This window comes from Passer domesticus, chromosome 13 (assembly GCF_036417665.1).
Source record: "Passer domesticus isolate bPasDom1 chromosome 13, bPasDom1.hap1, whole genome shotgun sequence".
Lineage (NCBI taxonomy): Eukaryota > Metazoa > Chordata > Aves > Passeriformes > Passeridae > Passer > Passer domesticus.
In genome coordinates this window covers 5,197,985-5,216,724 of record NC_087486.1, presented here as the reverse complement: position 1 = coordinate 5,216,724, position 18,740 = coordinate 5,197,985, and the positions used below count along the sequence as shown (strand labels likewise).

At 52.6% G+C, this 18,740-nt stretch overlaps 2 protein-coding genes across 6 annotated transcripts in view; one reads left to right on the top strand and one right to left on the bottom strand.

The window, feature by feature from the left end:
• Positions 1 to 13,024, top strand: part of LARP1 (La ribonucleoprotein 1, translational regulator) — a 45,294-nt gene extending 32,270 nt beyond the window's left edge. For all 3 annotated transcript variants that reach the window (XM_064387460.1, XM_064387459.1, XM_064387461.1), the window contains 13 exons: positions 423 to 585; positions 788 to 932; positions 1,146 to 1,320; positions 2,145 to 2,314; positions 2,582 to 2,944; positions 4,062 to 4,185; positions 4,776 to 4,981; positions 5,076 to 5,182; positions 5,538 to 5,689; positions 5,963 to 6,107; positions 6,288 to 6,397; positions 6,885 to 7,012; positions 7,582 to 13,024. In XM_064387460.1, coding sequence (XP_064243530.1) covers positions 423 to 585; positions 788 to 932; positions 1,146 to 1,320; positions 2,145 to 2,314; positions 2,582 to 2,944; positions 4,062 to 4,185; positions 4,776 to 4,981; positions 5,076 to 5,182; positions 5,538 to 5,689; positions 5,963 to 6,107; positions 6,288 to 6,397; positions 6,885 to 7,012; positions 7,582 to 7,803 — 2,210 coding nt within the window. In that variant the 3' untranslated portion in view covers positions 7,804 to 13,024. The remainder of the gene's footprint in view (positions 1 to 422; positions 586 to 787; positions 933 to 1,145; positions 1,321 to 2,144; positions 2,315 to 2,581; positions 2,945 to 4,061; positions 4,186 to 4,775; positions 4,982 to 5,075; positions 5,183 to 5,537; positions 5,690 to 5,962; positions 6,108 to 6,287; positions 6,398 to 6,884; positions 7,013 to 7,581) is intronic.
• FAXDC2 (fatty acid hydroxylase domain containing 2) overlaps positions 11,591 to 18,740 on the bottom strand; it is a 17,351-nt gene continuing 10,201 nt past the window's right edge. For all 3 annotated transcript variants that reach the window (XM_064387464.1, XM_064387462.1, XM_064387463.1), the window contains 5 exons: positions 17,950 to 18,071; positions 17,427 to 17,632; positions 16,419 to 16,524; positions 15,215 to 15,381; positions 11,591 to 14,310 (listed from right to left, as the gene is read on the bottom strand). In XM_064387464.1, the coding sequence (XP_064243534.1) occupies positions 14,154 to 14,310; positions 15,215 to 15,381; positions 16,419 to 16,524; positions 17,427 to 17,632; positions 17,950 to 18,071 (758 nt within the window). In that variant the 3' untranslated portion in view covers positions 11,591 to 14,153. The remainder of the gene's footprint in view (positions 14,311 to 15,214; positions 15,382 to 16,418; positions 16,525 to 17,426; positions 17,633 to 17,949; positions 18,072 to 18,740) is intronic.

Sequence of the window (18,740 nt, the reverse complement as noted above, 5' to 3'; positions counted from 1 at the left end):
CTGCTACTCAGGCTAAGCTGTTTTTCATGTTTTCTGCCCCTTGCAACACCTCTGTGGGCAGGAATTTTGAAGCATGTTGACAGTCTGTGAAGGCTTTATGCCATTTGAGAGCCAAGCAGGAGTCATGGCTTGGGTGAGAAAGAGCATCTGCCCTGACATTGGACTGGGCAGTGTGTATGCTAACAGTGATGCAGCTTCAGTGTAGGGCCTTTGTGTGTCAGCTGGGCTGACCAGTTACCCGTGGGTAAGAGAGTTCCTGGATCTTCTGTGGCAAAGGCAGAGAACAGGAGGATGAGGGATGTGGGTGCTCCACTGCGGGCTTCCAGGGGCTCCTCAGGAAGAGGGAAGTATTTGTGCAGGAGTCCACCCCAGTCTGGCAGGGCAGACCCCAGGGGCTCTGTGCTAACCCTGGTGTCCCCCAGGGCACTTTGACTACCAGTATGGATACCGGAAATTCGAGGGCTCGGACGGCTCCCGCACCCAGAAGTACGCCAGCAACATCACCTACTACTTTGACAACATCAGCAGTGCTGAGCTCTACAGCGTGGACCAGGAGCTGCTCAAGGACTACATCAAGAGGCAGATGTGAGCACCACCTCCTGTCCTTGTTGGGTGGTGGGGACTATGCAATCAATCCCATGGGAAGGGTTAGAGCTGAGGTGTTAGAGCCCAGGCATGTCTGGGTTCTCCAGGCTTGCTCCCCTCAGTGTGTGTGTGGGTGTTATTTCCGTGGGGGTGCCCAGAGAATGGTTTGGGGCTTCCTCTCACTGACACGTTGTCCATGCAGAGAATATTACTTCAGTGTGGACAACCTGGAGCGGGACTTCTTCCTGCGCCGCAAGATGGACTCGGACGGCTTCCTGCCCATCACGCTGATCGCCAGCTTCCACCGCGTGCAGGCGCTGACCACCGACATCGGCCTCATCATCAAGGTGAGGGCAAGGAGCCATGACCTGTCCTCCTTGTTCTCTTCTTGTCACCCTGTGTAATGCCTGTTCACTGTGGGTGAGGTGCACGTGGAGCCTTCTCCTGTTCTTGACTTGCTCCTGCCTCCTGTTAGTCCTCCCAGGGAGGAATGGCTTGGGCTGACCCGCTCAATATGCCAAAGCAAGGCCCTGAGTTAACCAATTGCTGCTTGGTTCCAGGCTCTGAAGGACAGCAAGGTGGTGGAAATCGTGGATGAGAAGATCAGGAGAAAAGAGCAGCCAGAAAAATGGGCTCTGCCTGGCCCTCCTATGGCAGACTACACACAGACAGACTTCTCACAGTTCATCAATTGCCCTGAGTTTGTGCCCCGGCAGAGCTTCCAGAAGGAGACTGGTGAGCACTGGGGAATGGGGAGGGAGGTGTGGGATGCAGTGCTGGGACAGCAGCATGACTCAGACCCTGAGAGTCAGGAGTGTTCTCAGGGCAGGGCTCTGCCATTGCCTTTCTGCTTGGTGGTAGGAGCTGGTGTGGGCTCTGTCCTTGGACTCCCAGGGTGCTGCTGCCTCCTGGCATGGGGTAGTGTGAGAGACTGACTGGCTTGTCCTCTGTTAGGGCTGAAGGGATTCAGAGAGAGTCATTCCTGCTGAAAGTCTCTTGGCATACCTGGAAGTAGTGTACAGCAGCTGGGCAGAGCAGGGGGCACTTGTGAATCCTGCCTTTCTTTACTGGCTGAGGAGATGCTGGGCACAAATTGGGCAGCACACGTGAAGCTGTCAACCAAGTGCTGCAGAAGTGTCTTCTGTCCTTCATGGTCTTCCCATGCTCTTGTCACCTCATCCCACGGGGGCTGGCAGGAGCCCGGGGCTGGTCCTGAGAGCCCACATGAAGGATGTTGGTGCTGCCATAAGAGTTGACAGAAAATCTGGCTTCACACTCTCTCTGGAAGGTTTCCCAGATAGCAGCAGAGCACCTGCTTTAGGGCTTTGTATGTCAGGGAACCTGTCACCTGCAAAGCTCTGTGGTCACCCTGGCATCATAGCTTTACTGGAGATTCCAATTCTAGCACTTGTGGGCACTGTGCTGGTTAACCGTGGCCACTGTATGCCAGTTAGCCCTGCAGGCTGTGCCATGCTCCAGAATGGTTGGGTAATTTGTAACTACACTCCCTGGGTTCCCTCCCTCCCTCTAAAGCAGTTTGTGGCTCTTGTTGGCTCCAGAGTCTGCTCCAGGCTCCCCACGTCCTGCCAGCCCAGTCCCCACCAAAACAGAGGAGGTCAGTAACCTGAAGACAATGCCCAAGGGCCTGTCCACAAGTCTGCCAGACCTGGATTCAGAGACATGGATTGAAGTGAAGAAGAGACCCCGACCTTCCCCAGCCAGGCCCAAGGTAAGTGGTGGAGGAGCAGTTGGTTGGGAGTCTCCCAGTGATTGGGGTGACTTGGATCATACATGGTCATGCTGCAGTCAAAAGTAGGGTCTGTTGGGAGTTAGGTTCCAGTTTCTCCTGTGTCCATCTGAGCTCCTTTGGAGCTGCTCCTCAGCAGTGTAAATGAATGTTCTCCCCAGATGGGCTGGGGTAAAGAAACAAGGGGCAGAGCTGGGTCTTGTGTCACCGTGTGGTCTTTACCCTGTGTCACCCTTGCCCCCCTTCCAGCAAAAACCAGAGGAGTCAAAGACACCACAGCAGCAGAAACAAAAGGACCAAGATGAACCTGAGGAGCTCGACTTCCTCTTTGATGAGGAGATGGAGCAGATGGACGGCCGCAAGAACACCTTCACCGACTGGTCAGACGAGGACTCGGATTACGAGATCGACGACCGCGACGTGAACAAGATCCTGATCGTGACACAGACCCCGCCGTACCTGCGCCGCCATCCCGGCGGGGACCGGACTGGCAACCACACCTCCAGGGCTAAGATGAGCTCTGAGCTGGCCAAGGTCATCAACGATGGGCTGTACTACTACGAGCAGGACCTGTGGACGGAGCAGTTTGAGCCAGAGTATTCGCAGATCAAGGTGAGAGTGGCTGATGCGAGGATGGGAGGGATCCGTGTGGCCTCTGGGGAGCCTTGTGTGCAGCACTGTGAAAAGGGCAGTGCAGTGGGCTACAGCCTGCTCGTGGGGTAGAGCTAAACTGGGATTAGTCCTCTTGCAGTGTTTGGGATTCTTGGCTCCCAGCGTCATGTTTGGCCATACCAGGGATAAACACAGCGCTGTAACCAGACGTGAGGCTACAGCCAGCTAAGCAAAGTGCCAGTAGTGAGGTGACCTGGAACATGGGGCCCATTGTTCTGCTCTCTGCCAGGATCTTAGCTGGCAGTGCCAGATCTGTGAGGGGAACTGAGTGTCTCTGCACTGCCCTTAGTGCCCTGTGCTTTGGGCACAGCCTGTTGGAGGCTACGTGTGTTGGGATGGATTCATAGGTGGCTGGGCTGCACTTGGCCTGTGCTCCTCTCCATTTTGGTGTCAGTTTGCATAGACATGGGCTTTTTATAGAAAGCCCACCTGCTGTTTTGAAATGTTGGGGTCCCAACTTGGTGACTCTCACTTCTGGGGACTTGCCTAGACTCATTCAGTGACAGAAATCATGGCTGTGAGATGGGATGATTGGAGCTGCCAGCTGGGCTCGGTGCTTCCAAGTTTGATACCTGGCCTGTTGCTGAAGCAGTGCTGCTCTCTGGGGTGACAGAAGCTGGGGGTGACAGGGACAGTGTGTGTTGGGATGTGGGTCCTTCAGATCCGTGGGAGTGCTGTGCCCTCCTGCCAGCATGGCTGTGAGGATGTGGGGAGGGGTGCTCTAGGGACACAGGGGCCAAAAATGGGTGACTGAGCTCATGTTGAGCTTTACTGCACTGGCTCTGACCTGCCTGGTAAAAGCCTGAAAGAAGCTGGTTAGTGAAGCTGCCTTGTGGGATCCCTGAGAGCTTGGCAGCACCAGTGGCTCAGATGGGCCTGTGCAGTGCCCAGCTCTCTGTCTGCTGCATCTCCCCTTCCTGCCCTGTGCAGCCAGTGCCCTCTGGGCACCCAGGCCCTGTGACTTCCCTTGGGGCTCAGTGTTGTGGCTGTTGCTCAGGCAGAGCCATGGTTGTGATGGGGTGAATGATTTCTTCACCATCTTCCTCCTCCAATGCAGCAAGAGGTGGAGAACTTCAAGAAGGTGAATATGATCAGCAGGGAGCAGTTTGACACCCTGACCCCAGAGCCCCCCGTGGATCCAAACCAGGAAGTCCCTCCTGGTCCCCCCAGGTTCCAGCAAGGTAAGATATGGGGCATGAATGGATGGGACCAAATTTGTGCAGGCTTCTCATGCTGAGAGGTTCTTGGAGGCTGGGTAGCAGTTGGGGAGAAGGAACTGGGGACACGTGTGTGGTGGGTTATCTAGTTCACAGAATATTCTGAGTTGCAACATTCCCACATTAATGCTCCCAGCAGAATGCTGTGGGGCTCTGGAAGAGGAGCCAAAAGCAGGGGTGTCCCAGTGGAGTGAGGAAACAGTGGCAGACTCAGGTGTAGTTTCTGGGATTTGCCTTTCCTCTTGGTCTCTCTCTGAGTACTTGGAAGGCAGCTGCCTGCTGGACCTTGTTTGCTTGTGTGACACCAGGGTTGTATCCTTGGGGACAGGGATTTGTTGCTGCTGTTAACCACTAGGAAGCAGATACCTTGTGGGGAGCTCTTTGCATCTGCTGCTAGGATTTGGGCTTTCTGGCCAAACTGGATTTCAAGCTGCTTGTGTGGTAGAGCTGGGATGTGTCCCCGCATTCCTGCCCCTGCTGCTTCCCATCTGCTGGCTGGAGTGACTCAGTGCCCGGAGCCCAGGCTGACACAGGGCGGGGGTTTCTCCCTGCAGTACCTACAGACGCTTTGGCCAACAAACTCTTTGGAGTCCCCGAGCCTTCCACCATCGCCCGCTCCTTGCCCACGACCGTCCCAGAATCGCCCAACTACCGCAACGCCAGGACGCCCCGCACGCCGCGCACGCCGCAGCTCAAGGACCCGACGCAGACGCCCCGCTTCTACCCGGTGGTGAAAGAGGGCAGGACGATAGATGCCAAGGTGGGACCAGGCTGGGCTGGGGGATAGGAGCTGGGGCTCCCAGCTGGGGCCTGAGGAGGAAGGGAGCACATCTGTGATGCGCCGTGTCTTGCAGACTCCGCGGAAGAGGAAGACGAGGCACAGTTCGAACCCTCCGATGGAGTGCCACGTGGGCTGGGTCATGGACTCCAGGGAGCACAGGCCCCGGACTGCCTCCATCAGGTACCAGGGACAGGCAGGATCGTGGAGGAGGCAGAAATGGGAAAGGGAGGAAGTGTGGGAAGGAAGGGGAAAGCAGCCTCTGATCTTGCAGGGGAGGTCTCCTGTTAGGTGACTTGTTAGGGATCAATCCTGCCCTTCCTGGAAAGGCTTGGGGAAAATCTGTGGCCTTGGAGAGTAGCAAGATGAGACTTGATTAGAAACATTGGTCCTATTCCTAGTACATTGCTCTATGGCTCATGTCCCAAACCCAGGACAGTGACAGGGCGTGGGTGGTACCAACAGACAGATGGGTGTGGTGTGACCCCCTCCCTGGGTGATGCCAAGGAAGGGTGCTGACAGCAGTCTCTCACCTCAGCTCCAGCCCCTCGGAGGGGACTCCGGCTGTGGGGAGCTATGGCTGCACCCCGCAGTCCCTGCCCAAGTTCCAGCATCCCTCACACGAGCTGCTCAAGGAGAACGGCTTCACACAACACGTCTACCACAAGTACCGGCGGCGCTGCCTTAACGGTAGGGACCCTGGACCCTGCACTGGGGAGGGACAGGGTGTCTGTGCCGTGCTGGGGACGGGAATGTGGCAGGGGTGGGCACAGGCAGGGTCCTACAGGACAGCTCTGCTGGCAGCTGATGTGTCCCCAAGGATTCTGGTGAGCAAGGGCTGTGCTCATGGTGTCCAGTGCTGGGGCTGGCTGTCATCACAGTGCCACAGGGCCCTCCTGCACGTGAGCCCCTGATTCCGTTGGGAAGGATTGGCTTTGTAATCATCCCCTCTTCCCCAAACAGAGCGAAAACGGCTGGGCATTGGTCAGTCCCAGGAGATGAACACGCTTTTCCGGTTCTGGTCCTTCTTCCTCCGAGATCACTTCAACAAGAAAATGTATGAGGAGTTCAAGCAACTGGCTGTGGAGGATGGGAAGGAGGGATACAGGTAAGAGAGGAGGGATAGAGTGACCTTTTCTAGGGGTTTGGCCTTTTACAGGGCTCACAGCAAATTAAGGCAGTGCCTCTGCCTTCTGTGAAGGTGGGTCTGGGGTTGTTCTCAGTCTCCTGCTGCTGCCCTGTGTTGTGTGCAGCAGTGTCTGAGCTGCACGTGCTGCTCCCTTCCCAGGTACGGTCTGGAGTGCCTTTTCAGATACTACAGCTATGGGCTGGAGAAGAAATTCCGGCCAGACATATTTAAGGACTTCCAAGAGGAGACCATCAAGGATTACGAAGCTGGTAGGTGCCTGCTCTGGCTTCCCTGGGATTGGCAGTGATGTAGCTCAGCTGCCTGGTGCTTCTGAGCCTCTTCTCATCATTTTGGAGAAGCCATGTAGTGCTGTAGGTTGAGGACTGGGGTGTCCTGTTGCTCATTTCACAGGAGAGGGTTGAGTATCACCATCATGAAGATTGCTGGGGTTGGAGGAGGGCAGTGGGGGGCTGCAGCTCTGCCAGAGCATTCCTGTACAGGCACCATTTCCTGTGGGGTTTCTCAAGGCCCTGCAGTGGCTGAGCCTTGTCACCACCAAGTCAGCTGAGCCTGGGGACATTCCAAGCTGGGGGCTGCCCAGGACTGATGTAACTTGCTTCCCTCCAGGTGTTCCATCTTGCCTAGGCTGTGCCCACCAGCAGGACAGTAGGGTTTGTGGGGAAGCCTGGAGTAAAGGTGTCTTGTTTTGTTTTTTTGTCCTGCTGACATCTGGATTGTTTTTTTTCTTCCCTCCAGGGCAGCTCTATGGGCTGGAAAAGTTCTGGGCCTTCTTAAAATATTCCAAAGCCAAAAATCTGGACATTAACAGCAAACTGCAAGAATACCTCAGCAAGTTCAAGCGCCTCGAGGACTTCCGAGTAGATGTGAGTAGACACAGTTCCTGCACCACACTGAGGGCCCCTGCAGACAGTCCTCTGAGGATGGAGGGTTTGGGGGTGCCCAAGTGGTGGCAGGAGGGGGGGCAGTGACACCTACTGTCACTCCCAGTCATTGCAGCCAGGCCGGGAGCAAACTGTGGGATTGGAATATGGAGAACCCACTAAGTGTGGGATAAGGGAGCTGGGTGAGCCTGTCCTCCCTGGTGAGGTGAGGAAGGAGGAGGAAAGGGAGCTTTGATGGTTTGAGTAGAGCCAGCATTGTGTGGAGCTTTGGCTCACAAACTTCTGGACTGTGCCTCTGTGTGGGAAGCAGGTGACTAAGAGCAAGTTGTCACCGTTGTGGTCAGTTTGGAAGTCAGTTTTTCTGTCAAACCTGGCATCAGGAAATTTGGACAGGGAAGCTGAGTGCTTGGGGTCAATGTGTGTGTTCCTTGTGGACCAAGGAGAGAAGTTGCAGTTGGAGGCTTGCAGGGAAGGGCTGTTTCCTGATCCCGGGGGTGGGGCACCTGCATTTGGAGGAGGCTGTGCTGATAACTGGGGTGCTTCTCTTCCAGCCACCCATGGGGGAGGAAGGTGGACACAAGAGATACCCTACGACGTCGGGGGGAGATGGCAGGAAGCGCTACCCATCCCAGTCTTCCAGCAAAACGGTCAGCCAGTGCCCATCCAGCCAAGCCCACGCCTCACCCAGCCAGCCTGCACAAGAGGATGCCAAAAACCTGAGCCAGCAATCCCCTGCCCCATCAGCTGCAGAGTCGCAGACAGTGGGGAAGTAGAGAGGCTGCAGTGTCCGCTTCCTGCCGGGGGTGGGGGGGTGGTGGGGAATGGCTCGGAGAAGGGCAGACATGAGGGGGTGGGACAGGAAGGGAGCTGGAAGGTGGGTTCCCAGGAATAGGCTGCTTGGGAGAAACTTCAACGCACACGATTTTCTTCTCTTGTGGCTGGAAAGCAAAGACGATCTGCATCCAAAACACCATTTTGCTATTACTACCCTGACCAGAGCCAGACCCGCTCCCACCAGACCCAACTTTTTCCCTTCTCTCTCCTCCTGTGCACACACTCATGTCTTGATGTCTCTTCAAAAAAAAATGTGTTCTGGCTGGGTTGGAAAGGGGAGATTTTTTTATTATTATATATATATATCAAGTTTTAAATTATTGCTAGAAGTTCGTCTGGATTTACCAAAACAAGTCTGCTCTGTGTGGCCCCAACGAGTCCCCTCTGTGTCCCCCTCGGATCGCGGGGCAGCCGCTCAGGAAGCTCGGAGGAGCGAGGTCCCCCAGTGGGGGGCCGAAGCCACAGCGTGTGACGATGCTGCGGAGCCTCTGATCTCCATGACCCGGCTGGCGTCTCCCACTCCCGCGCGGCGCTGCCTCTCCAGCCCTGCTCGTCCTCCCGCTCCCTCCTCCCCAACGTCTTCACCTTCCCGAGGGTCTGGCTCTCCCTCTGTGCACCTCTCCCTTCTGTCACGGACAATTTGGAAGTCAACCAAAGGACCTTTGCCGAGGATAGGCGTGTTGTGACTCCTTCCTGCGAGGATGGCTGGTTGGGAGGCTGGCAGGCACCCGGACTCGAGCCTGTGTGGACGGTGCACCCGCTGCCCCAGGAATGCCCATCGCTTGCAAAGACAGGACTTTGCTGAAGGAGCTTTTTTCTTCCTTTTCCCTTGGAAAAAATGACATAACAAAAAAAAAAAAACCACCTACAAACCCCTCTAAAACAACAACAGAAAAACTCTTTAAAAAAAGACACATCTCCCTTTGCTTTCTTCCTTGGAAATATTACTGAAGAAAAAAAAAAGAAAAAAAACAAACAAAAAAACCCCAAAAACACACAAAAAAAAGTTGCCTTATGGTGGAGCTGGACTGGGGAGGCTCGTTGGCTTCCTGCACCCTGGGGTGCACTGGGCTCTTGGCCCCCCCCAGGCCCAGAGACTCCTCACGGCATTGCTGCCGAGCTGATCTTCCTGCGGCCTTTCCTCCGACCCCGCAGCTCGCTCGGATGCCTCCCCCATCACGGAGCCTCCCTGCCAGGCCCGAGTCTCCTGGGGCAGGGGCTGAGGGCACTCACATCCAGGACTCGTGCTCAGCTGTGTTGGTACTGTGGCAACCTTGTCCCCACCACAGCGACTGTTCTGTCATGGCCTTGCTCCCACCCCAGCCCTCCCGGGGCAGGAGGTGCCTCTGCTCCTGTCTGTGCTTCCAGCGTGGTTGGGGAGTGAGCAGGGAGATGGTCACAGCAGCTGGGGGCACTGCTCCTGGCTCTGAGCGAGGGCTGCTTCTGCTGTAGCCCGACAGGGAGTGAGGCAGCCCTGGGAAAGCTGCCCCACAGCAGTGCCTGGCTCAGGGCTGCTGCTGGGACTTGTGCAGGGGTGAGCAGGAGCCCTGCCTGGCTTTCCTTGTGTGTTGTGTTGTGGCAGGCACCTGCATGGAGTCTCCCACTCAGGGCACAGCCCCTGTGCATTTCCAAGGGCTGAGATGACACCGTGTAGCTCCTTACTCAGCTGAGGCAGGGGGTGACTGCAGAGCTGCTGTGGCATTTGCTTGATTCATCCTTACACCCAGCATCAGGTGGACTTTGGCTGCCAGACCCTCCCCAGGCTGTGAGCTGGATCCTTTGTGAGGGGTGTGTGTCAGGCATGAGATCTGGGAGATGTCCAGTGCTACTTCTGGAGATGCTCCAGAGGTAGCACTGGAAAGTTGTGTTCATTTCCAGCCAGACCCGCTTGCCTTGCTGTCACCCTGCTCCTTCTGCTGGGTCCCTGGGCTACCAGGCTTGGCTGTGGCTCAGGCTCCATCCCTGTGAGCACTGGAGCTGTGCTCCTGTGTGCAGTGTGGATGCACCACCCCAAGGGTGCAGCTCGTTGTGTTGCTCTTTCTGCAAAGTCACAAGCTGGTACTGAGCAGTTTTCCCAAGGGATCCAGTTGATCCAGAGCTGTCTCTTAGCTGGGAGCAGTCATCATCTCTCCATGGCTGTCCCTGTGTGGCTGCAGAGTGGGTGGTGAGAGCAGCCAGGAGCTGAGCAGGAGCAAGAGAGGAAGCACAGCCAAGCTGTCCATCAGCAGTGGCTGTGGGTGCTCGTGGGGCCCTGGCTGAGGCCATCACTTCCCAGGGTGACACTGCCTGCAGGATGCTGCCCTGTGGGGGCAGGTGGGCTGGTCCAGGTGGAGTGGCTTCACGAACTGCTGCTAGAATTGAAAGCACAGCTGGGTCTGAGAGGCTGGGGAGCTGCTGCCTGGCTGTTTCCTGGTGGTGTGATCCTGCCCTGGTGCATCCACCCCTGCCATGCCACCTTGCAGCATCCAAGGCTGTGGATCTCCGTTATGGCAGCAGTGCTCTGGGGTTGTGGGGAGGGAACTGGGCAAGATGGGCAAAAGTAACACTTGTACAGTGCTGTGGCCGTGACTGTTATCTCTGGATTTCCCCTCTTGTGAGCTGGAGTCAGATCTCTGAGGTTATATTTATAGGCAGGTTTGTCCCAGATTTGGGGAGGAGGAGGCTGCAGAGTCGATCAAGGACATTGTAGATGTGTTGCTGGCTGTTGGCAAGTAGAGGCAGGTCTGGATGTGCCACAGGTGATCCTTGCTGCTGTGTCTGTGCTCCTTTTGTTGGCGTGTGTGCGTGGCTCTCTTGAAGCCAATTGTCTGCGTTTCAGCAACAAATTCATAGGAAATGGGGAGGGATGAGCTGCTGCTATGGAGTTGTTGCTTGTAGAGCAGACTGTGAAATTGCTTGGGTTGTAGAAGAGGTAGGACATTTCCCAGAGAATTTCCCAAAACACTTGATTTTAAATAATTTTTAATTTCTGATCCTGAGGCTCTAGTCTTGGCATGGAAGTGTTTTCCCTTCCCCCTCTGCCAAGTCAGTGGTTTGTCACACTGGTGTGTGCACCCAGGGGAAGGTGGGTCAGAAGAGCAATCCCAGTGGTCCCAGTCCCTCAGGTTTGTGGACCATGTGCCTTGTTTTGCCGTCCATGGGACAGCAGTGGGCAGGACAGAGCAGAGATGGACGTGACAGCCCGAGGCAGCTGCTGCTGGCTCACTCCTGTCTTCCTGCAGGGAAGGGAGCACAGAACCATTCCCTCCTGCTCCATGCCAGGGTGGTGCTGGCAGAGGGCAGGGAGCTCCCCGGGTGCAAGGCTCATGTCCCCACTGGGTAAAGGGACAGCTCTCCAGAGGGGTTTGCGTTTGAGGAAGCTCTTGCCCTTCTGCAGAGGAGGGAGTTAGGCCTTGCTTTTAGTTTGAATGCCTCAGCTCCACCATGTGTTGTGCTTTTTTGAATTTTAGAGGACTGAGTGGTTGCACACGTGCTCCTGTGAGTGCTGATTGTCCCACAGCCCACGAGAACTGCGTGGTGCTGGTGTCCAGCACTGGCAGAGCCTGGGGGGAGCCCCAGCTGCTTCTGGAAAGGCTGAGGGAGGCTGAGTCAGGGGAGCATTCCTCATCCTGCCCCTCTTCTCAGGAGGTCCTCCTTGCCGAGGTTAACTTGTTTAGGATGCAGGTGGCTGAAACAGGTACACACCACAGCTGTGGTGTGGGGTCAGAGTGGAGGAGGTGGAAGGTGTGCTTTTGAGGAGGCTTTGTTGCTTTGCTGTGCTCATTTGGGAAAAAAAAATTAAAAAGTAATGATGCTGCTGCTCTGATTTTGCCTGTCCATCTCTTCTGCCCCCCTGGCACCTCTGATGGCACCTTCTCACTGTAGCCCATGGAGTCCCTGAGTTTTGGCACCTGCTGGGGACTGATTGTTGTACTGTAACAAACTGATGTGTTTAACCTCAGTGTCCTGCCACGTTCCACGTGGCAGTGCAGAGGGGGCCTTCTTGCTGTTAATGCCTTCCCAGTTATTTTATCAAAAGGAACAAAAGGAAAAAAAAAAAGGAAAACTGTAAATGTAGCAAGCTGTGTTTGCAATGCTTATTAATAAGTCTCCTGTCTCTGAGGCTGGTTATGTCACTTGTCACTGTTTGAAATGAATGCTGGGCTCTTCCTGAGAGGGTTGTTACACTTGATGTTAAATGCCTCACTGACTTTTTTAAAAGATTCCAATACAGGTAACAGATAAGAGTTTCTTTCATTTTTCTTTTTCTAAGCAAACGTTCATCTCGGTGTTGTGGAGCGGCTGGCTGGAGGGCAGCATTTCCAGGAGTAGTTTACAGTTTCACTTTCTGCAGACACTTGAACATAGGACCGATGTATCTGTGACAAGCACATCCCCTTGGTGGGAAGCTCCAGAGGAGCAGGGGGTGCCCTGGGTGCCAGCTGGCCCCTGGGGAGCGTGCTGGGGTCCCTCCAGCTCCCCACGCTGTCCTCCTGCTCTCCCCAGCTGGCAGCCCTGCACTGGGGTGGCTCGTGCCAGTGGTGCCCCTCGTGGGAGGGGGTGCTTGGCACCACTTGGTCCCTCAAGCCTCCCTGGTGCAGCCCTGCTCCCCATCTTCCCCCTCAGCCTGTCCTGGTCCCACTGGGCTTGGAAACCTTTGGATCTGTGGCTCAGAGACACCCACTGAGCTGCGTGCCAGCGAGTGCAGCCTTCTGCTCGCTCGCCTGGAGCTAAAGGGGTGATGGTTCCATGTGCTGGCCCTTCTCAAACCCTGTGTGTCCAACCTCAGCCTTCTGTTTCCCAAAACTAGAGAGTGTGTGCAACCTTCTTCAGCTGCATTTATAGTAGAGACAAACTTAAAATGACTCATCACAGACCATGTATCACTTGGGAGGAAAATCTTGTTAATACGGCCTGCTGTACATGATCCATCTCTGTCGATAGTACATAATCTTTGACCCATGTGCTAGGATCATCATCACGTATAAAAGGAAAAGAGAAAAATGTAAAATACTTGAATGAGAGCTTGTATTATAACATTAATATTATTCAGAGTATCTGCTTTCTAGGCTGATGTGATTCATTATTCTAGTAATGCTTTAGTCCTTTGTAATTTGTGGTAATTATGCTTTTTCCTTTTTAATACAAAAAAATGTATAAAAATAAAAAGTTCAAAAGACAGTGGTGCCTGGGTTTTCTGTTCTGCTGAATTGCCCTCCCCAGGGAACTGTGCCAGGTAACTGGGCTGGGTTCATCATTGTGGGGACTGGAGAGGAGCAGGGGAAGTGGCTTTGGTTGCACAGGTAGAGCTGGGCTGACCAATGGTCAGTGCAGCACAGGTCAGCCCTGTGTGCCTGTTCCTCCCGGGGCTGCTCTAGCACTGGGGAGAAATGTGATGTTTTTGTTGTAGGCCTCACAGGCAGGACTGAGACTTAGGAAGATCCTTGAGAGAATTCACAGTATGTCTCGGATGGTCTGTGGGTATTTGAGAATGTGCATATTGTTCTGGGGGCTGCTTTCTTGGCCCCTTTATTAGAGGGGTTCCTTAATCTCCACACAGCTCAGGACAGCAGAGACTCTGCTTTCTTTGGAAAATCTCTGGAATTTAAGAGCATTTTGGTTGTGTCTCGAGCGAGGGGAGGCTCAGCAGGAGGTGATGAAGCACATCAGCTCCCAGCTCTCCCTCTATGTCCCACCAGGGGTAACTCCCTTTGTGTGCAGCTGTCTGGAGCAGTGATGAGGCTGTGGCAGCCCCAGTTCAGCCCTGTACTCACCTCCTGTGTGTAACAACTGCTCACAGGAAGTCAGGCCCTTGTTGCATGTGCAGGGGAGTGTTTCTAAAGCTGTGGCCCCAGTGATTTTCCACGGGGTTGTGTCCTGTGTCCCAGGTGCTCTGAGTCACAAAAGCTTGTGTTAATTGTATCACACATAGATGGAGTGACTTTGATGTTTCTGTAGAGTGAGTGCTGACAAGAGATGCCAAATCATCACCTGTGGAGTCTGGTGCTAAAACCTTAATAATGAGAAGCCCGAGCCATACACAGGCAGCTGGAACCAAGAGACAGTGCAAGTAACAGATAAACCATTACATTTTAAAAACAGATTTCTAGAGCAGGTTTTTTTATAAGTGTCTTATATAGAAAACAATGGCAACAAAAGTGCAGTGGTTTCAAAGCAGCATATTTAACTTCAGCTTCATGATCTGTTATGTGTGGACAACAATTTGTTTCCTGATTAAAATACTATTTGGCATAAATCATTGTCTCTGACTCTGCTCATCACCAGGCTGGGCAAGAGCTGCTGGGCTGGTTCACTCCTCTTTCTTGGGTGGATCTGGGATGCTTTCAGAAAGTGGTGTGAGGCTGAGCAGGACCTTGTGTCTCTCGAAGGCTTTGCTCTGTCTGAACATTTTGTCTGTGCCATGCAGGAAATCCAGCACTCCCAGCACTCCGTAGCACTGGTTGAACCTGAGAACCAAACACAGATAAACATCACTGGAAGTTACTGAGGTTACCTTGCCCTTTCTCTTTCCATTCCTTTCTGAGCCCTGATAATCTGTCCATGGGATTTCTGCCCCTGCACCAGTCTCCCTGGCAGCTCTGTCAAAGCCTGGGTGAACCTTGTGCAGCTTCTCTCTGGTGCCATCATTGCCCAGAAATGGTGGCACTGAGCAGCAGCTCAGAGCTGTGGGAGCACTGGACACCCACGTTACCAAGCCCCACGTGCTCTCCAGACCTGGCTGGCCTGGGATAAGGAGCAGATGTGCTTCCAGCTGGCACAGCTGTTCCACCCAGAGTGTCCCTGTCCTGGCATGTGGTGAGTGAGCTGTCCCCTGGGCTGGTTCTGCAGCAGAGCAGACATTTCTGGGCAGCATGTCTGAATGTAGGGCACACTGGGAGATGGGAATGTTTCTCCACTGTTCAGGTATGTATCCTTGAACAGTCTGCTGCAACAGCTCTCTCTCCAGCACAGGAAGCTGAGAATCTCTGTCAGGGAGGGTTAATGGTGATTGTCTGGGCAAAGTGTAATCTGATCAGTGTTACTGATCCTGGTGTATGGGAGAGGGACAGACAGACAGGCTTGCTTATTTTGCCTGTGTGACTTGCCCTGGCTCTGTCCTTAGATCACATGAAGTGTATTCTGAACTTCTAGGAAGAACCTTGCAGAGAACTGTCCTTAACAGGGCTGGAATGCCTTGAAATCCCAGTTTAACTGCTCTAAGAACTGGCAGCACTCAGCCTGCTCTCAGGTGAACTGGAGAGCTGCTCTGCTGGTGCATGAGTTCGGCAGACCCTCTTGACCCTCAGAAAGGAGCTTTCCCTGCCAGTGGAGAGGCAGGAGAATGGAAAGCTGAGCAGTGCCCAGACATACTTGAGGTGGTGGAAGTCATGGAACTCTGGAGATGGCAGGAGGGGCAGGTGGTAGCCGCAGTGAGAAATGCTTGTTGTTACAAGAGCAATGGAGAACCATGCTGAGACTGAAACAATATGAGAGCCCATGATCATCGGGCCAGCCATCACAGGCAGAGTGTTGGAGACCTGGAAATGAGAAGAAAGTACCTCATTAATGGGTCCACTACAGGCAGACTCTCCACTAGGAGCTGAATTGTCACCTGGTGATCCATCACACTGGTTTGTTTTGTGCAAACGGTGTAAAGGAAAGAGCTCTCTGCAAACACCTTACTAAAGTTACATAATCATCCAAAAAGTGATAGGAGAGTTCTACTACTGCAAACCATTGTCAAAGCCCAAACTCCATAAGCCCGCAGTAGAAGTTAGACATGACTCCAAACCCTGGGTGAGTACAGCATGATTCCAGTGAATCACCCTGGAGTCCGAGGTGTGAATTCCAGCTTCACCTTGGAATAATGCTGAATCTGCCCTTGGGGAAACCTCACTGTGGTATGGCATGGCCTGCAGGCACACACAGCAATGTGACAAACCCTGCTGCAGCTCTTCACTTGTTCTGCCCTTGGCACAAATGGCTCTGGCTGCCTGGACCCAGCTGCATGCACCAGCACAGCTCAGCTGGGCTCCTCAATCATGCTGTCCAAAGACTGTCAGCTGGGGAGACCCTCAGAGCAGCCCAGGACTATTGGTAACAGGAGATGGAATTTTTTAAGTGGAATATTTGAAGGTGGAATGTGTTTTCCTAAGAAGTCTCAGCTGGAAGGGTGTTGGGATACACTCCTTGCAAACACTGAAGCCAGCAACCACCACAAAAATCCTGACAGAATTCCAAGTCCACACAATCACTCAGGCTGTGTGTCATACCTCTTGCTGAAAGCACTGTCTGTGCTCCCAGTCCTCTTGGGGCTCATGGGAAGTCCTGTCCAGTCAGTTCCTTATCTACTGGAGGCCCTTGGATCTGTGCTCTGAAAGCTACTGGAGTCCAGTATAAACAATTACTGAACCCTCCAAGAGCCAAGCTTCTTGGCAATGCAGCTCAGCTTCCTCTTCCTAAGGAATAAGCCTCTAAGGGCATATTTTCTTCTCTTCTTTACCACTCCACCTCATGCCATGAAAATCACACTCCACAGAGCAACTCTAGGGTGACCATGGGAGAATCCACTTACTATGTGCTCTATTGGGTGAGCATAAATGGAGACCACACCGATGGGGGCTGTCCACTCGTGGTGCTTCTTGTGAATGTGCTTATAGAGCACTGGGTGGTGAGCAAGCCTAGGCAGAGGAAACAGAAAGGCAGGTTTTGAGCTCTGCAAAAAAGGAGTAATAGAACACAGAATTTCTGCAGGGGACTTGCTTGTGCCTCCTCTAACATAAAGATTTCAGAGCAGCTGGCAATAAGAGTGTAGGATTCCTTGCTTCCTTTGCTCTCTTTGTATTGAGCCCTTATTCAATTAATGTGTCCGCTGGCTTATGATAAACTCAGGCCAGAAAAATCCCATAAATCATAGTCCCTGAATTACTTATTTACTCAAACCTGGGAGTACTATTAGGGGAAGACTCACTTTATGCTTTCACTGTTTTGACTTTTTCTACTGGCAACTGTCAAAGAATCAGAATTTTCAGTTCCATGGGTCCTTTGTAACAAACACCATTTTCATTTTTCAGGTGCATTCATCCTAAAGGGAAACCTACAGATTTCTGAGAGTACTGTTCTTGCTTCTGCTTCTTTTGTCTTCCTTGCTTCAGTTCTGTCTTCTAATGTTGGTGTCAGTGTTTGGAAATCCTGTAGTATTGGAAGTCAGGCCCTAATTTGTAGGTGCTGTACAAGGGAACAGAGATCAGTCACTGACCCTTGAGATTTTTGTCTTTCAGGATAGTCAGTCTTGTTCTTTTCAAAGAATGCTGGGTTACAATTTCTCTGAAAAGCTGCCTGTTCTGTTTCTTCCTTAGCTTTTAAGATGTTCCACCTTTAAAATTCTACCCATTTTTGTTTACTAGTTACTGGCAGCACCAAGGCCTGGTGTTGTGAGGGTGGGTTTCAGGACCTGTAAGATTTCCCATATAAATACAAAACTAGTGGAACAGAGGGACGAGGATTATTGCTGTTGTAGGGTATGAGTACAAACTTAAAGGCACGGGGGAAAATCAAGCACCTGTTCCTGTGCTCAGCTCACCTGTGTGTATAATAGAAGAGAATTTCCTCTACTACAGTAAAAATGCTTAGCTCCACAAGAAACCATTGGAAGGTTGGTAATTCCTTGCTGAAGGTGTTTTCCCACCATTGCATGATGTAGAACATGGGCACAAGCATGGGATAGGAGACAAAGAACTGATTACCCAGCGCTGTGTAGATGGCTTTCCACACTTTCTTTCTGTCCACCTGCAAAAGAGAAGTCAGGACTTAAGACTAAGAAAGAAGCAATGCAGTTTTAGTTGGAAGGATGAAAAGCTTGAAGATTTGGAGGCAGTTAGTTTTGGGATCAGCTCTTTAACAAGCAGTCAATGCAGATCTGATCAGTAGCATTATAACAGGATCTGCCTTCCTCCCTACAGTGGGTATACAAGACTTGACTTGATCCTCCTGGAATCCTATCTGGTTGCAAGAGAAAAGCATAACAGGTTCTTCTCCCCATTCCTGGCCTAAGAGACTGCAGGAAGTGTTTAGCCAGCAGAGAAGGCAGAGGGAGAAGTACTTACAGGATCATTCTTGCCCAGCTGAATGCGATAGCGAGTAATGAAAGTTGGCTTTCCTGTTATATCAGCCACCAGAAGGATTCCATTGAAGCCCCAGAAAGCAAGTGCAGGCACCACTGCAGCCCCTGTGGCATGAGGAAAGGGCAGAGATGTGTGAATGAATTGGGAGCTATGGCTAAATCAGAAACAAAATACACTGGCACAGTACCCAGAGGACCTTGCTGGGGCCCAGATGTGCAAGGGTGTGTCCCCTGACCCGGGATGCTTTGAAATGGAATACTGGTACACTCTGACATCCAGGCAAGATCAAAGAATGGGAAGGAGGTTAGAGCAGACAAATGTCTCAGAGGTTGAAACTTTACATAACTGAAGCTAAGAAAAGGCTTTTCTAGGTGGCTGGGAGGCCTCTGTTGCTTTTAAATCCAAGTAGGATAAGGTTGACTTGATCTCTAGAATCTTGCAAGGTCCCTACCAGTTCTGTTCACTAGCTGCTAATCACAGAAAAGAGTTTTGTAAGTACTACAGCAAGAGTAGAATTCACTACATTTACTTATATTTTTAGTAATTAGTTCTACTGAGTCATTCAGTTCTCACAGGAGCAAAGTGTCTTCACAGAGAAGCCACTTCAGCAGCACCAAGAAGATCAGATTTTTAATCTGTACAGGGTCCTGATGGTGACCCCATCCAAAAGCAGAACAGCTGCACCACATCACCTGTGGGCACCTTCCAAGCCAGTGCTTGTCAGTGGGAGGATTAGTGAGTTTGGGAAGCTTGTCCATGTCTCTCTTTTATAT